The following is a 17,916-nucleotide window of genomic DNA, read 5'->3' on the forward strand; positions in this document are numbered from 1 at the left end:
AATATTTTCAAGTTTCCATTGTTGAGTTCTTTCTTTAACACTACAATTTTTTACTTTACCCTTCCGCATTCTCAGAATGTATCTTAACCATTAATGATGATCAGCCTCAAGTTTTCACGTGGCTGATGCTGTGATTGGCCATAGCTCAGGGCCATATAAGAGTGTAGTACCAGTACTTGGTATAGCTTAATCTTTGTGGACAGTGCAATGTTTTTGATCTCCATATTTTGGCTAGTCTACTGAATGCTGCACTTGCTTTTCCAAGTCTAAACAGAACTTCCTTCTTGCAGTTACCTGTATGAGAAATTAAAATGCCCAGGTAGCAGAAGTTCTCTGTTATATCTAATACTGATCCTGCAGCCGTTATGTCTTTGTTGTCATTCCATGCTTCGCTGACCAACACTTTGCATTTGTCAGGATTCATTCTGAGGCCTACTTTACCACCCTGTTTCTCCACTGATGTACTCATTGTCTGCATTCCATTCCATGTGTCAATAATAACTATGTCATCAGCAAAGTCCAAGTCACATAGCTTGTGGAGCTACTAAATATATGGGTCTCCTTGTTGAAGGCAACTTGTACAGCAAGAATGTCTATCCAAAAACAGAAATTCAAACACACATGCTCTGCACCAAGTAGTATTCCTTAAACACTTTCTAGACTACTACCCTGCCCTGTTTCAAAAACTGGGACACTTAGAGCAACCTACATTTCTCCACCCTACCACTTCTCACCTACAAAATGCACTTAACAAGGGAAAGACAGCACTAGCTGCTTGACTAACCCAAGTGCTTGCTCTTGTTTCACTGCATTTTTTACTTGCTGTTCTTTCAGTACTTTTAAGACTGCCAATATTTTACCAGTCATCTTCTTGACAGTTAACTTTTCATGACACAAGTAACACCTTTGACTGTACCTTCAACAGCTCTAATCCTGTCCTTCTGTTACTGTACCTTCACAGAAGAGTATAATGTGGATTTTGGTGCTATACTGCAAGCAATGGTTTGGCCAACTCTAACCTTCTTGTATAAATGAATGAAGTATGTAATGGGGGGGGTTTCATGGTGCCCTATCAATATCCAACTATTCATCCTCTAGGTCTTGAGTCTAGTTATGGCCTAATACTGCTACTAAACACCCATCTTTGATAGCTGTCAAATCCTGATTCTATTTTAATAATAAAATAGAAGTTAATTGGTCCTTTTGCCTTTGACTTGAAGGCTTTTCAGACTGCCCTGCTCTTATCCATGCAAAATGCCTGGAAACCATCTGCAAACCTACTACGTACAGAAGCTAAGCATTTATTTTACACTAGGCCTGATTAGTTGCTCTAACAGCTGTCAGGTCATACCACCAGATCATCACTGTGGCTCATGAAAGGGAAACACTTTAATTTGCATTCTTCTCTTGCAAAAGTCTATTTGCTGTTTTTAAAGTTGCATAGTTATATGTTTGCAGCCATACTGATTCATGTTTTACTACCTCACATGACAACTTATTGTGTGGCATTCTTCTGTGCGTTGTGATATTTCTCAACACTGCTTTTTGGTGAGACTCTATTCTCAAACATTCAGAAATACTTGATTTAATTAAATAATTATGCAGGAATGACTTTAACAATGCCTGTTTTTGCTCTGTATTTCTTGCATGATGATTTTCAATTCTAGGATATAATGTAATATTTAGTATTCTTATTTTCTTTTGAAAGCCCACACTTCACAGCTTATGGCTTTAATTGTACAGGCAGTGGTGTCAATTTTCTCTGTTTTTCTTGATTCTCTATTATATTTCATGTTACTTCTTTTTGTATTACTTTCTTAACTTTTTTTTTTAACTACTACACTTTTATTATACTATATTCTTATAGTGCTTCATGTATTCGCTTTTAAAGCAACTGTGCCATACTAAGTTATAGGCATCCTAACAAAGGCTGAAGTCTACTTGAAGCAAAGTGTTTTCTTTTTATCTTTCTTTTTTTTTTAAACAAAAAATATCTTTATTAAATCATCACACATAACACAGGCAATCATACATTTATATAAATGAAAATAAACCATACTGGCATAATTTTAGTTGCAATCCTTATATATCACAAACCATATTGACATAATTGTAGTTGTAAACATTATACATCAGTTCTAATCTATCCAGTCATGCTCAGTCACACATTACATAGCTAATTCAAATCCTAGCTTCTTTTAAACCACGTTTCTGCTCTGCATGTATTGTTCCCACAATTCCAATTTTCTTCTTACGTAATTTGCTCCTACCATTTTCTAAAGTTGATTTAGACTTTGATTTCCATTTTCTAGTAATTGCTTTTTTGGCAGCCACCATAATTAGACTCAGCAAGGCCTTACTATGTCTAGACAATTCCGATTCTGCATCATAGCTCAAAAAATAATTTCCTTAGTTACACCAATTTGCTCACTCAGTATCTCTGACAGAGCAGTCTCCAGGGAATCTTTAAAGTCTGCCAACTCATTACACTCCCATAAAATATGCTCTCAGTTACCTCTTTCTTCCCCATCACATCTTCAACATTTCCTGTCTACATGTGGAAAAATTAATTGGAGTCTACTTGGGGTATACAAGTACCTATGTAAACACTTCCGAGCAAAGATCCTAAACCTTCTAGACTTAGTTGCATATTTGGGAGACATACATAACCCCCCCCGTTTATTTGTGAATTGCTTATCCAATCTCTCTTCCCAATTGCTTCCAACATCCTCTGACTGATTCTTATAGTTATCATGCAATATTTTGGGAGTAAGGTGTTTTCCATCATGGATTCAAGACAGGTGAATTATCTGCCTCCTTACCCCACTCAATCACAGTGTACCAAATGTTTACTTCTCAAAGAAAATCTCTCTTGCAAATAAAGATTTGTACACGTATTTCTTTAGCTGAGAAGCTTATCATATTTTCTTGGAAATATAGTGCTTAGTGATGGCTGCCAATATACCCATACCCTAAGCTTACATTTCAGGACGTTACCGACCCACTTTTCCAACCACATACATACTTCAAATGACACGATTATTAAAGGGGTGGGAAAAGAATGAAGTGAAGTTGGCATTCCTTTCAAGTTATGTCATGACAGAACGGTCAGTAAGAGTCCCTGCAAGTACTGCCTGAGAAAGAAACCTTCCTGAAACAAGACAACAGTATTGGCCTAATACAACAAAAAAAAAGACCATTTTACCTGTTTTGGTTCGATAATTTCAGGAGCCTTTACAGTTCCATTTGCAACACTTGTTGTGGAAGCATTAAGGCTGGAAAAGTCATTCTGATTTGACAGTATATCAAAGAGAATTAATGAACCTGAGGGAGAAAAATATTCTTGTAAAGAACAAGTCAAAAACTGGGTTTCAGCAACTTAGAAAACCAACAAATTATACAATAAATGTATACATATGTATCTTATAACTGTATCAAAATAATGAGAATAAAAATCAGATGGTAGAAAGAGCCAAAGCAGTTGAAGGGCCATGCAGATTAAATAAAAAAATTAAATGGAAGTCAACATTTTTGTTTTATTTTAAACTACAATTTAGCTACAACAGCTAAAAACAAATATTTGGTCAAACCCTAGAATGTATCAATTTAAACAAATGGAAATCCCAAAGATGCACTATCAAACTCAACAGGAACATTGAATTCAGTCTCATCTATCAGAACACAACCTTTCAGTGGTATCCCCTCTTAAAGCAGTTCAGCAACTTAGCAAGATGGAACAGCTTGAGGACATGCACTGCTAGGAAAACTAGCAGCAAGACCTGAAGATATTTAACATGAAATTGGTAAACTGATGGGCAGTCATATGTGAAACAGCCATGTACGCAGGCTGCTTGTGATGTCTGTTAGTATATCCATGTACTATTAGTAACAGTTCCATTTCTATTGAACATCTGTTTTGTGCATCTGTAAATCCACTTGACCTAAAGGAAACTGTCCTATTTGTAGGATTACAACTCCTACACCAATTCTGAATAAGCTAGTTACATTGCTTTTATTTGTAGCACAACTAACTGATTCACATCAAAGTAATTTAATATTGATGAAGCTATGACTAATTTTTTGAGCACTTCAAAACTCCTTTCCTCTTCATAGCTTCATTACCAAGTTAATACCTTGCTCTATCAGGTTTCTTAGAGGTATATCTCTCTTGGGCATATTAGGTACATCCTCTGCAATGTACTGCTTCATTCCCAGAAACATCTGTAATGTCTGTCTCCATGCCTTGGTACTTAAGAAGTTGCTCTGACTTGCTCTGTGTCAGCTATGGACTTTCTGACAGAAGAACATGAGTCATGTATTTCAGACTTGTCACTCTTATCTTATAGTTGCTGTAATGTAACTTCAAATTATGACATACTAACGTATTTCGCAGCTATATACTTTTATCATTACCTTTCTGTATTTCAGCCTATGCTAACAGATTGGTTATCTTTGCAGTATCTTAAAAACATTCAATTGCTTGTGCAAGACCCTCTTTGGAACATTTACTGCGCTAGTAAAATACTAAACAGAAGTCTAAGGAATGTATAATTTCCAAACAGTAAATTAAATTCACACAACTGTGACGACTTTGTCTAATTTATCTGCCAGAATCCATGGTTTGCATTAAGTACTAAAAAGCACTCACCTGGCAGGATTAAGACCATACTGACAATTTTAAGGGTGTACAACATCACCCCATTGCTTAAATCATTTTATTCACCTCTTATAAATCAATTTAAATGTGACTCTTGCCTTGCTTCACTACTCTCGCTATGCTACTGACCATTATGTATGCTCTAGCTGCTTCTTACTGAAGCTTTCCATTCACTTCAATTATTCCTTTGTTCTATTTCCAAGAGCAAATGGTATGTTTTCCTTGAGACAGGCATCAAACTGGTATAACATCAGGTTTGGCAAACTTCTTAAACTTGTAAATAAATCAGTATAGTCCTGCAGAATATCATTGTCACATAAAGAAGCTTAGCGGATACCACACATGGTGTAGCTTCCATTAGCTGCATACACAAAATGTTTTCTCTAGAACTTGTGTACCACATGGCATGCAAATCAACATAGCTATCTCATTAGTGCTCAAAAAGGCATATACTCTGCATCGACTATCACCTTTCTTTAACATAAAAGGTGAAAGTTGCTCATCCAGGAATTTCCAAGATAGCTGCACATTGAGTAACAGCTTAACTTTAGCTCTCCCAGTATGAAAACTGGCTCAACAGAGAGGGCCAGTATACTTTTGTGTTTATGGCTAAATTTCAGTAACTGGCTAGTAAGCATACTGTATGGATGCCAGAAAAAAGAAATACAGAGGACCTGGAAAAAAAACGGCTACAAAAAAGTGAGGAAGCAACAACTGACTGGGAAAGTTCTGCAGCTGTTCAGCAAAACACAATGCAACCTCCAGACATGACTTCCACTAACCTAAAGGAAGATATACGACAACTGCACATGTACCTGGTTAAAATAAATGAAACACTAATGGAGTACATCAACACAAACAACAAAAGGCTGGAAAACGTGGAAGAAGCTTTAAACAGATATTCAGTTGAGGTGATAAAGTATAAATCAGAGGATGAAATGAATAAAAGGCTGGCTGAATGAGAGACTGGTCAAGAAGAAATTTTCAAAAATAATGGAACTGGAGGACAGAGCATGTAAGGAAAACTTGAGATTTTCAGCTATAGCAGAGAAGCTGGAAGGAACAGACTGCATTAATTTTATGAAAGCACAAATAAGCAACTGGACTGGTATTCCACAGCGGGAGTTGTTAGTTTAAAGGGCACATCATGTGCATGCTCCAAACCTGGCTATGAGAAAGCAGTCCTACCAGCAGGAGGAGGTGATTCTGACAAAACTGTGGCAGAATGACAAAGTACTAAATGTGGGGGACCGTAGAGTGTTTGTGGAGAATGATTACTTATTGTACACCAGGCAGAAGACAAGAAAATGTATTCCACTTTTCAAGGAATGTCAGGATTTAGGTGTGGGATTCAAACTGCTATACTTGACTGTTTTCAAGGTATTCTTCCCTGGAGGGACAAAACCTTTTTTTAATGAAGTAAATGATATGGACGAAATGCAAAAGTTTTTCTAACAAAAAGTGAGCTGTGAAACAGGAGATTCTGCTTCTTGTTCTTCTGGTAATAAAGACCAGAGTGAGACTGTACCTGTTAAACATTTTCCACTGTTTCAATGGACAATGTTGGAGAGAAGAAAGGGAGCATAAGGATTGACTTGAAGAATAGACAGGTTGTTAGAAATGAAGCAGAGACAGGATTTGGGAGATGGAGATGAACAGTAATAAAACCACTAACTTAATGTGGGCTTATGCAATAATTACATTTGTGAAATATGACAGAACAAGAAAATCTGGAAATATTAAACTTTTTCAGAATTTGTTGCACTCTACTGGGGACTCTAAAGTAGAGCCCCTACTTCATGTCATTAATGATCATAAACATGCTTTGGGGAGGGAAGAAAGTTAACTAATTAAAGAAAACATTTTTTCTTAATAGTGCTATTTTTGTGGTGTATGGTTTTCTTTGAATGCTATAAACTTTTCTCAGTTAATTTTAAGTGTAATGGGGATTGAAAATAGGTGCTGCTGCTATATTTTCCTTTCTTTATTTCTTCTTGTTCAGTTTTAAGAAATGTAGGCACTGCAATGTAAAAATGCATGGATAAAAGAGCACGACAAAATTAAAAATAATGTGCTTTTTCTCATTTTTGCAAGGGGAAGTGACTGGATTAAAGCTCTTAGATTAGACTGATTTAGTAACAAGTTTTAGGAGAAAGCACGTAAATGAAAAAGAATATTGAATATTATGAGGCTTTCTTCTAGCAAATGAATGCATGCTTAGTAGCAATTCTGTATCTGGCCTTCATGCTTCCATGAAAAAGTACAGTTTTGTACCTACCATAAATGTAGATGTCCGATAGATATGCAACTGCAGTCCTGACATATGGGTTGTCCTGCCTCAGGCAGCCCATCGGTCGGCCAGATTCCAAAGTCTGGGTCCAGCGTCAGCCAATGTCGCCTCCTCCCCGACGTCAGAGTGGCTGGAGTATAAAGGCATCCGCCGACGCCATCTTCTTCAGTGTTTCTTGCCCTAGATGCCAGGTGCCCTCCAAGGAAGGCTAAATTTTGTGAATGGATAAGCAAAAAATTCCAGACATGTACAACAGTAATAAACAGATACACCATAACAGATATCCCCAGCTAAAAAGGAGAGGGGGAATGGACCCAAGGAAAAAAGCAGAGGGGTAAGAGGGAGGGAAAACCTGACTGCAGTTGCATATCTATCGGACATCTACATTTATGGTAGGTACAAAACTGTACTATGTCCTTCAAGAATGCAACTGCAGTCCTGACATATGGGTTGAATACCATAGCCAAGCTGGGGGTGGTAGGATCTAAGCAAGGGATGGTGTAGCTAATAGACCCTGCAGGACTGCAGAAGCAAAGCCTGCTCGGGATCTGGAGTATAAAGGCAGGTTGTAGTGTCTGGTAAATGTATGCACAGAGCTCCATGTAGCAGCCTCTAGAATGTCCTTTGTAGCCACTCCTCTTAGAAAGGCTGTGGATGTGGCTATAGATCTGGTTGAGTGTGGCCTAATATTGGCTGGCACACCCTTTCCATGGAAGGAGTAACAGAATCTGATGCAGTGTCCAATCCATTTTGAAATTGTTTGTTTGGAGACTGCCTTTCCTTACACTCCGGCAGCATAGGCTACAAATAGTTGGTCAGACTTCCTGGTGGTCTTTGTTCTGTCCAAGTAGTAGCGTAATTGTCTGTGTATGTCTAAAGTATCCAGCAGCTTTTCCCCTTTATTTTGAGGATTGGGAAAGAAAGTAGGCAAGTGAATTGCTTGATTTAGAGACACCCTGGATATCACTTTTGGCATGAATGAAGGATTGGTCCTTAGAGAAACTCTGTCCTGATGAAAAATGAGAAAGGGAGGTACTGCCATGAGGGCCTGTATCTCCGAGACTCTTCTTGCTGAGGTAACTGCCAACAGGAAGACCATTTTCCAGGAGAGAAATTGCATTTCTGAAGATGCTGCTGGTTCAAAAGGAGGAAGAGTTAATTTTTCCAAGACGTAGTTGAGGTCCCATGCAGGAACTGGTGGTTTTCTGGGAGGTTTGATATTCTTTATCCCTCTTAGAAACTGTCTTAGCAAGGGATGCGAAAACACAGGTGGGTCACAGTTATAATTTGCTGAGATTGCTGAAGCGTGAATTTTAATGGAAGAATATGAGAGGCCACTATGAAACATTTCTGCCAAGTATTATAATATCTGAGGTATGCTCATCACTGATGCATCCTGGCCCTTTTTGGCATTCCAGATGATGAATCTTTTCCACTTGGCCGAATAGGTTTTTCTGGTGGAAGGTCTGCGTGCTTCCAGTAAGATTTCTTGAACCTTTTCGGAGAGGGGGACATGGGTCAAAGTCATGGAACCCTCCAAGCTGTCAGTTGTAATGTTTGCAGGTTTTGATGAACAGTCCTGTAATTGTGTTGCGTTAGTAGCAGATGCCATTGGGGCAAGGGCCACGGTTTGGTGTGAGTTATGCTCAGTAGCAAGGGGTACCAATGCTGCCTCGGCCAGTCTGGAGCTATCAATATTCCTTTTGGTTGCTCTGCTTTGATCTTCAGTAACACCTTGGTCAGTAATGGTAGAGGAGGGAATGCATAGATTTTTAGGGTATTCCAGCTGAAGGAGAGAGCATCAATTCTCCAGGCTAGAGGATGGTGTGTCCTTGAGCAGAACCTGTCCAGGTGGTGACTGAGATGAGAAGCAAAGAGATCTATGTCCGGTCTTCCCCATGCAGTTGTTATTTGTGAGAAAATGTGTGGATGCAGCATCCATTCGTGTGGATCCACGAAATTTCTGCTCAACCTGTCCGCCAGAACATTATCCTTGCCTGGAACAAACTGGGATTGCAAATGGATGTTCAGTTTCAGGGACTTTTCCCAAAGAGCCATTGTTAGTCTGCAGAGGGGATACGAGTGAGTGCCTCCTTGTTTGTTTATATACCACATGACAGTGGTGTTGTCTGCCCTTATTAGCAGATGGCCTTGTTGAAGAGATTTTCCAAAGGCTTCTATTGCATGTATCACTGCCAACATCTCTTTTTGATTTATGTGCAGAGGCATTTCCGTGGGAGTCCATTGACCTTGAATGCATCTGTCCTCCATGTGTGCCCCCCATCCATGATCTGAGGCATCTGTTGTAATGGTTTGACTTGCTTGAACTTTGTTGAAAGTCATGCCTTGGTTTAAATGGCTTGCTTGAGCCCACCACAAAAATTCCCTTTGCAGGCATGGAATGAGTGGTATTACGTCTTCTAGGTTGTGGCTGTGTTGAGACCATAAGCTTTTTAGGTACCATTGTAGCTTTCTCATGTGTAGTCTTGCCAGAGGGATCAGAAGAATGCAAGATGCCATGAAACCCAGGGCCTGCAGGATCTTTCTTGCGGTCAGCTGGGTAAGTTTTGCTAGGCTTTTGAAGTAATCTGGTAAATGCTGTTGTTTCTCCTCTGTGAGGAAAGCCATTTGTGATTGTGTGTCCAGTTTTGCTCCTAGAAAAATAATCTTTTGGGATGGCAATAGTCTTGATTTTTGAATGTTGACTGTGTATCCCAAAGCCTGTAGCAACTGAATGACATAGTCCAAGTTTTTTATCAAGGTTTGTTTGCTGTCTGCTTGTATGAGGCAGTCGTCCAGGTAAGGGTATATTTGAATCCCCTGGAGTCTGCAATGTGCAACTACTGATGCCAGGCATTTTGTGAATACTCTGGGCGCAGTAGATAAGCCAAACGACAATGCTGAGAATTGATAATGCTCTGTTCCTGCAAGAAATCTGAGGTATCTTCTGCAGCTGTGTCTGACTGGGACATGCAGGTATGCCTCCTTGAGGTCCAGAGTAACCAGCCAAGACCCCTTGCCCAGCATGGGAAGGAGTTGCTGTAACGTCAGCATTTTGAATTTTGGCACAATGAGAAAGGTGTTTAGAATGGACAAGTCCAGTATAGGCCTCCATTGCTTTTCTTTTCTTGGAACAAGGAACAGTCTTGAATAGAATCCCTGGCCTTGTTCCTGAGGAGGAACCTTTTCTATAGCTTTTATTTGTAACAGCTGTGAAACTTGTAAGAGAGCCTCTGCCCTTTGATTTTGTGGCAGGTTTGGCATGCCTTGTCTCATTGGTAAGGTGTGGAAGTGGAACCTGTAACCTCTGTCTATTATGTCCAGAATCCATTTGTCCTTGGTTAAAATGTACCAGTTCTTTGAGAATAAGGATAATTTTCCGCCTAGAGGAGATTCTCTTTGAGCCTTGGTAGGCGGAGTGAAAGTCAAGTCATTGTGATTGTCCCTGTGGTGCAGGTGAACTCCTTGCGCCACTTCTCTGATTTGGTGGTTGCCATTGGCGGCCCCTGTAGGAGCCTCGGTATTGCCCTCTACCTCGAGCACGCCTGTATTTTCCCCTTTGAAACTTGTCTGAGTCTGGAAAGGACCAATTCTTTGAAGGCCAATTCCTGCTGAATCTGGGAGGCTGAACCTGGAGGAAATCCTTGACAGTCTGTACTGATTTTGCCTTTTCCTCAATAGACTTCAACACATCCTGTGCATTAGCACCGAAAAGCTTCTGTTTTTCCAGAGGTGCATCCAGGAGCTTAACTTTAACATGGTCTGGCAGTGGCTGTTCTTTCAACCAAGCATGTCTACGATAACGCCCCTGTCATGGCTGCCCTACATGAAGCTTCCAATGCATCATAACCACACTGAAGAAAATGATTGCTAACCTGCTGAGTGTTATGAACCAAATCCTGCAATGCCTTTCTATCTATAGGCTCAGGAGAGGCTAACTTTTTCTGCAAATCATCCATTAAGTAATTCTGGTACTGAAACATATGAAAAAGGCAGTTGAGTGACCTCATGGCAAGGGTGGAAGAGGTATAAACTTTTTTGCCCCATCTCTCCAGGGACCTAGCTTCCCTGTCAGCGGGCAGAGGGTTTTTGGCCGAGGAAGTAGCCACTCCCTTGGGGCCCTGTGAAACAGTTTCTAGATCCACAGAGTGGGCCTTAAAGAGATGCTTATGGGTTTCAGGGACCCTGTAATATCTGTCAGGCTTGACAGGAGCAGGAGGGAGAGAATCAGGCGAAGCACTGGAGTCTGAGTATACATCATCAAGGACATCCAACACTGGAGGAATAGCTAAAGGTCTGTGTTGGGGTAGCTTAAGGAAGGTACGTAGCCTTTTCCTGGAGTCAGAAAATTCCTGACCCTGCCACTGAAAATGTTCTCTCATGGAGTGGAGAACTTCACCAAAAGAAATATCCTCTGGAGGGGAGGCAGAGGGAATTGAAACCTCAGCATCCGAGTCCTCATAGGCCTGGAAGGATTCTTCCTGGGTATCTGAGTGCTCTGAATCCCCAGTGGCTTCATCTGAAGAGAGGGTGTCTGTCTGCTCAGTTCTAGGCCTTTTATCTGCAGGCGGCTGAGAACCTCTGTCTGGGTGTGGCTGAGAACCCCTGATAAGAGAGATTAGATCTGCAGCAAGAGTCATGATCTGTCTATCAGAAGAGGGGCCCTGAGCAGTAGATTTAGGATGGGCCTTGGCCTGGCTGGCAGCCTTAGCATGTGCAAAGGCCTTGATGGACATGGATACCAGAGGCCTAGCTGCCCCACGTGCAGGGGTAACCTTGTCCACAGGAATGGTGTCGGGTAAATCTAGAGCTTCGGTTTCTGGAGGGAAATCAACAACCTGCACCGTTGAAATCTCCGGGACCGAAGAACGCGTTAAAGCGGTGTCGTCGGCCTGGGGCGGTTGAATTACTGCTTCCGAAGGGACCGATGCACTCGCGGAGGGGATAGGCGTGGTATCGGTGGACGACGCGGGCCGAGGATGTCGGTCCCAGTCCTTGCGTTTTTTGGTAGATTGTGCTGTCGGTTGTTCTGACGGCATGATATAAGCAAATGATTTGCCAAAAAAGTCTTCGGCAAATTCTTCCCGGCGCCTGAGTGTGCGCTTATTAAAGCGAGCACAGGCAGCACAGGCCGAGACGTCGTGGTCTGGGCCCAGGCAAGGGAGGCAGTAAGAATGGAAGTCCTTATGGGGTATTTGTTTACCACAAGACAAACAATTAACTTTTTCAATTTTTTCTGACATCGGCTGAGGCAAGAAAAAATGTTCCCCAACGGAGTACTTAGCTTTTAGATGACTTCGGTAACTGAAAACACAGGAGCTGACCGACCGACACTTGCGAACTGCTTCTGCTTCGGGCACCGCGCGGCAAGAAAGACTGAAGAAGATGGCGTCGGCGGATGCCTTTATACTTCAGCCGCTCTGACGTTGGGGAGGAGGCGACATCGGCCAACGCCGGACCCAGACTTTGGAATCTGGCCGACCGAAGGGCTGCCTGAGGCAGGACAACCCATATGTCAGGACTGCAGTTGCATTCTTGAAGGACATCAATCTGATAAAGAGAAATGGGCTTTCTGTTTCTCATGTCTCCATGCAGACAATCTCAAAGAGAAACTGGTTATGGTCCAGTAGAGAGTGACTGGCTGGGGTAAAAAAAGAAAAGAGAAACTGGCTAGGAGATAATGTTCTCTGAAAGCATTCATTGGTTTTTCAAGCTGAAAGAGCTACAAAGAAAAGACAAAAACAGCATTTAGTAGAATCGCAGGCTACACCATGCACCTTAGCTTGGATAACCTTTCTTTTAGGTGACTGCCAGTTTGGGACAGTCACTCCATAGTTTTGTGTTAGTATTAAATTAATAGATTTTAGGGGGTACTGGGGGGTTTGTTTGTTTATTTTTTGATTGAGGGCTTTCAATAAAACAAAAGGTTTTGTAAGATGTGACATAGGCTCAAATGGATAAGACAAGAAACAACTATATACAAGTTCAACCTACCAAACAGTGTATGCATGTAACACAAAAGTTGAAACTAGACATTTAACAAAAAAGGTGCTATACATAAAAGGTGAGAATAATAACTTTTTAAAACAATGATTATTTCTGTATTGTCTTTAAATATCAATAGCCTCACAAATAAATACAAAAAAGAAAGAATAGTGAACTATACTAAAAAAATACAAAAGAAAAAACACAGAGTCCTACCAGAGGTACAAATGCTCTACCAGATTTTTATTTTATTTGATTTTATTTTACATTTGTTGACCAGGCTATACCACCACCACGGCAACAGCAGCAGTAGCAATAAATAATATGAAGCAAAAATGCTGGTGAAACAAACTAAGGAAGTGCAAAAACATAAAAACAGATGTTTATTGTGTGAGCGCTTTCAGGGCTAACAGTGCCGTTTCTTCAGACATTCAAAAGCCATTGCCATTACACTATTTGAATAGCTTCCAACCAATGAAATTCCAAATGCAATAAAACAATCAATGAAATCATATAAAACAATTAACATAGAAACACACCATCAGAATATGCCATAAACTTAAAGTTCAATGCCCTGTGTGTTAACATGCTTAGCCAAGGCATTTGTACATAGAGAATTATTTATGCTATAAATGTGCTCTCTAATCCTGTCATGGAGCCTGTGATCAGTTTTACCTATATACAAACTAAAGCAATCTTGACACACAGCCAGGTAAACCAAATAAGTCTGCCTGTGTTGGGGTGTAGGAATTCATTAGTGGTATCTATATATCTGCACCAATTCCATTTGGAGCATGGAGAAGTACCATAGGGGGTATTAGATCTAGTAGCCTCAATTTACGTTTTCGGATAACATAGCATTCTTTTTAAATTTTTCTTATTTTTATACACAAACTTAGGTTTGTTACCTACCACAGAAATAACATCTTTGTCAGTAGTAAGTATCTGCCAGTTATTCCTTATAATATTCTCCAATTGTCCTATATTACTGGAATATGTAACTGAAATTCCCAAATGGTTATTTTTTCTCACTGTTCGTTTATTCCAGGGGCCTTCTGAGTAATAAGGTTTGCCTTCTTTCCTTCTCAGACCTTTTACATTTTGTAAAACTGCATCAACTTCGAGTCTGTTGTAAGCCCTCGTCTCAAATCTAGTCTGTAGCACAGAGGTTTCTCTAGAAAAATCAGTGTCAGTGACATTAAGTCGAGAGGCTCGCAACCCCTGGCACTTAACTATATTACGGTAGATGTGCGGGGGAGGGGTGTATACTCTCACTATGGAGGTAATTGTTTCTATAGCAGCTCTTTCAATAGGTCTTAGTGGAAAGGCAACCATCATCTGTTCCAAAGACTGTGACATCTAAAAAAATCTATTGAGACTATAGAGTAATTCAAGGTGAATTTCAAAAAGGAGGTAGTTGAATCTAAAGCCTCATGAAATTTTATCAGGGACTGCTCATCTCCATCCCATAATAAAAGCAGATCATCTACAAATCTCCGATAAAACAATTACTTGTTTAAATTTATTTAAAATAAACTTATCCTCCCAATCAGCCACTAATATAATGGCGTAGCTATTGGCACTAGAAGTGTCCACAGACACGCCTTTTTGTTGCAACTATACAGAATCCTTGAAAGTAAAAATATTATTTTCAAGGATAACCTCCATAAACAAACAAATCAATTCAATGAAGGCCCCACTGAAATTGCTATTGATACACAAATATTCTTTCAGCATATCAATGCCAATAGCATTAGGTATACATGTGAACAAAGAGTGGACATCAAGGGTTACAAGAATATAGGTATTGTCCCATTTGTCATGTTTCACAAAAGTGTACAAATCATTCAATACATGTTGGTTGGTGTCAAGTACACATCTTAGATGTCTTTCGACAAAAAACACCCCCTACCGGATACTATAGGTTTAAAAGGCGGCCTACCCTTATGCACTTTTGGTAACCCTTGTAGAGTAGGAATAACAGGTTTCTCACATACAAAATACCTATATAGTTCCATGGTAATATTACGACCTAATAAACAATCATGCAAAGTATTAACTATTTGAATTATATTATGCACATGAGAGACAGCAATCGTAGCATAAGTTTCAGTGTCACTAAGCATACATAACATTGCATTAGCATAAAAACTCTGTCCATTACTACCACAGGACCTCCTTTATCTGCAGGTTTGATAGCAATAGAACTATCAGTCAAAAAATTCAGCACCTGCTGTTCACTGATACTGAAATTAAAATTAATTTTCCCCATGTTCCTTTTGGTGAATAAGGCAGTAATGTCATCTTCACATTTTTTCTCAAATACTTCAACAGCAGCGTTATTGGCTGGGGTGAATAAGCTAGGTTTTTTTAAAAGGTTTCACAGCATTTTTACTAAAATCATTAACATTGGATTTAAAATGAACTTTTAACATGATATTCCGAGTAAAACGTTTTAAGTCAATCATACAATCAGTAATGTCAGTTAACTGAGTAGGTATAAAGTTCATACCTCTATTTAAAAGAGTCACTTCATCAATAGTTAAAGCATGGGAAGATATATTCCACACTAAAATTCAATGGTCTCTGCCACATTTTCTACAGGGAATGATTCTCTGTTGTATCCAAAGTTAGTTTTCTCTTAGTCCTGCCTCTGTTGTTCGATCATCTGCTGGCAGGTGTACTGATTGGGAAAGGAAAAGAAAAACCACCCCTGTTCAGGACTGTAGTTTTTTGTTGCAATTAATACCTGATGCACTATTAAAGTTGATGCCACTCGTGCTTGCATTAGCTGTAGCTGTTTTACTCCTAGCTCCAGAGTTAATTTTTATGCTGGTCTGTGCTGTTGTTTTAGCAGGAATCTCTGAAGATGTGCATGTAACTGGAGATTTCACTGCCATTGAGCATTCAGCTGCCTCGCTTGTAACTGTTGACGTAGGTCTGGGCTCATTAGGTTTCCTGGGGTTTACTTGTTGTTTAGGGCTGGTTTCGGCCAAGTAAATACATGCCCTGCAGAAAAATCAGATAGGTCCCTGTCTAACTTTTTCTGCTTCTGTTGCAGGGTTCTACGTTCAAATGCAGACAGAGTCTAAAATATGGCATAGTTTAACATCAAGGAGATCGGAAGAATACCTGTCATATAATTCATTCTGGATAGATAAAACAAGCCGTGTTAATCTATCCTCTTCCGGTCTGAAAAAATAATTTAAAAGTCTCATGCAGTTGTAGCTTAATTCTAAATTTAATTTTTGCCATTTTATCAAAAGATATTGATGCAGTTCACCATATGTGGGCATTTTTTAAATTCTTAAAACCCTGGGCAATCCTCAAAATGGTAGCGTTGTAGTTGCAGATGCTTAAGTTTATAAAGACAGTCCAAGAACTGAAAAAGTTTTTTACGCATAGATAACATATCAGTATCATTACCCAGCTCCATTTCTATGTGATCAGAAGTTTTGTAACCCAACAATGGATTAACATTGGGGTTCAGGAGCTGGGACAGCCTCGCAGTTGCAGTTTCAGTCCCCAGTCTCTCACCATCAGGTACATAAGGCAATTCAATTACATTATCAGTTCATTCTGCCATGGTAACCTCTGTTTTTTGAGAATATACATATACCAGAGGAACAAATACTCCACCAGATAACACCACCATGGCAACAGCAGCAGAAACAATAAATGCTGGTGTAACAAACCAAGGCAGAGCGAAAACATAAAAACAGACTTTTATTGTGTGAGCACTTTCATGGCTAACAGTGCCGCTTCTTCAGACATTCAAAAGCCATTGCCATTCACAATATTTGAATAGATTTGTTGGTATATTTAAGTGGGGGGCCGAGGTACATAAGCAATTTCATTACATTTATATCAGTCATTCTGCCATGGTAACCTGTTTTTTTTTGATAATATACAGAGTAACACCACCATGGCAAACAGCAGCAGAAACAATAAATGCTGTGTAAAACCAAGGCAGAGCGAAAAAAACAAAAAAAACAGACTTGTGTGTGCACTTTCACTCATCAGTGCCGCTTCTTCAGACATTCAAAAGCCATTGCCATTCACAATATTTGAATAGATTCCAGCCAAAGAAATTCCAAATTCAGTAAATCAATGAACTCATATAAAAACAATTAACACAGAAATTAATACAATTAATACAGTTGGTATATTTAAGTGGGGGGGGGGCGCAGCCATTTAGTTTTTTTTTTTTTTTTTTACATTATTCGATGTTTTACTTAATCGAGCAATAAAGTTAGACCTTTATTGATTTGATTAAGTAAACTTTTGATAACGTGATATAGCTGCAGAATATGTATAATATCTAAAAAAGTCATGTTACCTGAAAACTGTATTCTTTACAGTTTTGTACCTACCATAAATGTAGATGTTCGAGTGTTCACATTGCTGCAGTCATTACACTTGGGTTATCCTGCCGTCAGGCGGTCCCCGCAGTTGGCCAGAGATCCAAAGTCTTGGTCCAGCATCGGTTGCTGCCACTTCTTCCCTGACGTCAGTGCACCAGAGGTTTATAAGATGCATCTGACGCCATTTTCTTCAGTTTTTCTTGCCCCAGATGTCAGGTGCCCCCAAGTAGGTAGGCAATACATATTGCTAATAAAACATATATAAAAAATAAAAACAATACCTTCAGTTACAAGCAAATACACCACAAAGGCTGTATAGGATAGAAAGGTATAGATAAGTCCAGCTAGGACAGAGGGGATGGAGGGAGGGTAACCTGGACTGCGGCAGTGTGAACACTCGAACATCTACATTTATGGTAGGTACAAAACTGTACTATGTTCATCGTGTTACACTGCTGCAGTCATTACACTTGGGTAGAATCCCAAAGCTAAGGTTGGGTGGCTGGTCTATAAAGAGTTAGGATTGGCTATGAGGCTCTGCAGAACTGCAGTGGCAAATCCTGCTCTGGATTTAGAGTAAAGAGGCAAGTGGTAATGCTTGGTAAAGGTGTGCACTGAAC

General features: G+C 39.8%; 1 protein-coding gene across 1 annotated transcript in view; it reads right to left on the minus strand.

The window, feature by feature from the left end:
* LOC122788980 (SEC23 interacting protein) overlaps nt 1–17,916 on the minus strand; it is a 1,679,302-nt gene that overhangs the window by 854,231 nt on the left and 807,155 nt on the right. Inside the window, exon 10 of the mRNA XM_044056073.1 lies at nt 3,206–3,324. Coding sequence (XP_043912008.1) covers nt 3,206–3,324 — 119 coding nt within the window. The remainder of the gene's footprint in view (nt 1–3,205; nt 3,325–17,916) is intronic.

The sequence above is a fragment of the Protopterus annectens genome, chromosome 14.part0 (assembly GCF_019279795.1).
Source record: "Protopterus annectens isolate FY-2018-M chromosome 14.part0, PAN1.0, whole genome shotgun sequence".
Classification (NCBI taxonomy): domain Eukaryota; kingdom Metazoa; phylum Chordata; order Ceratodontiformes; family Protopteridae; genus Protopterus; species Protopterus annectens.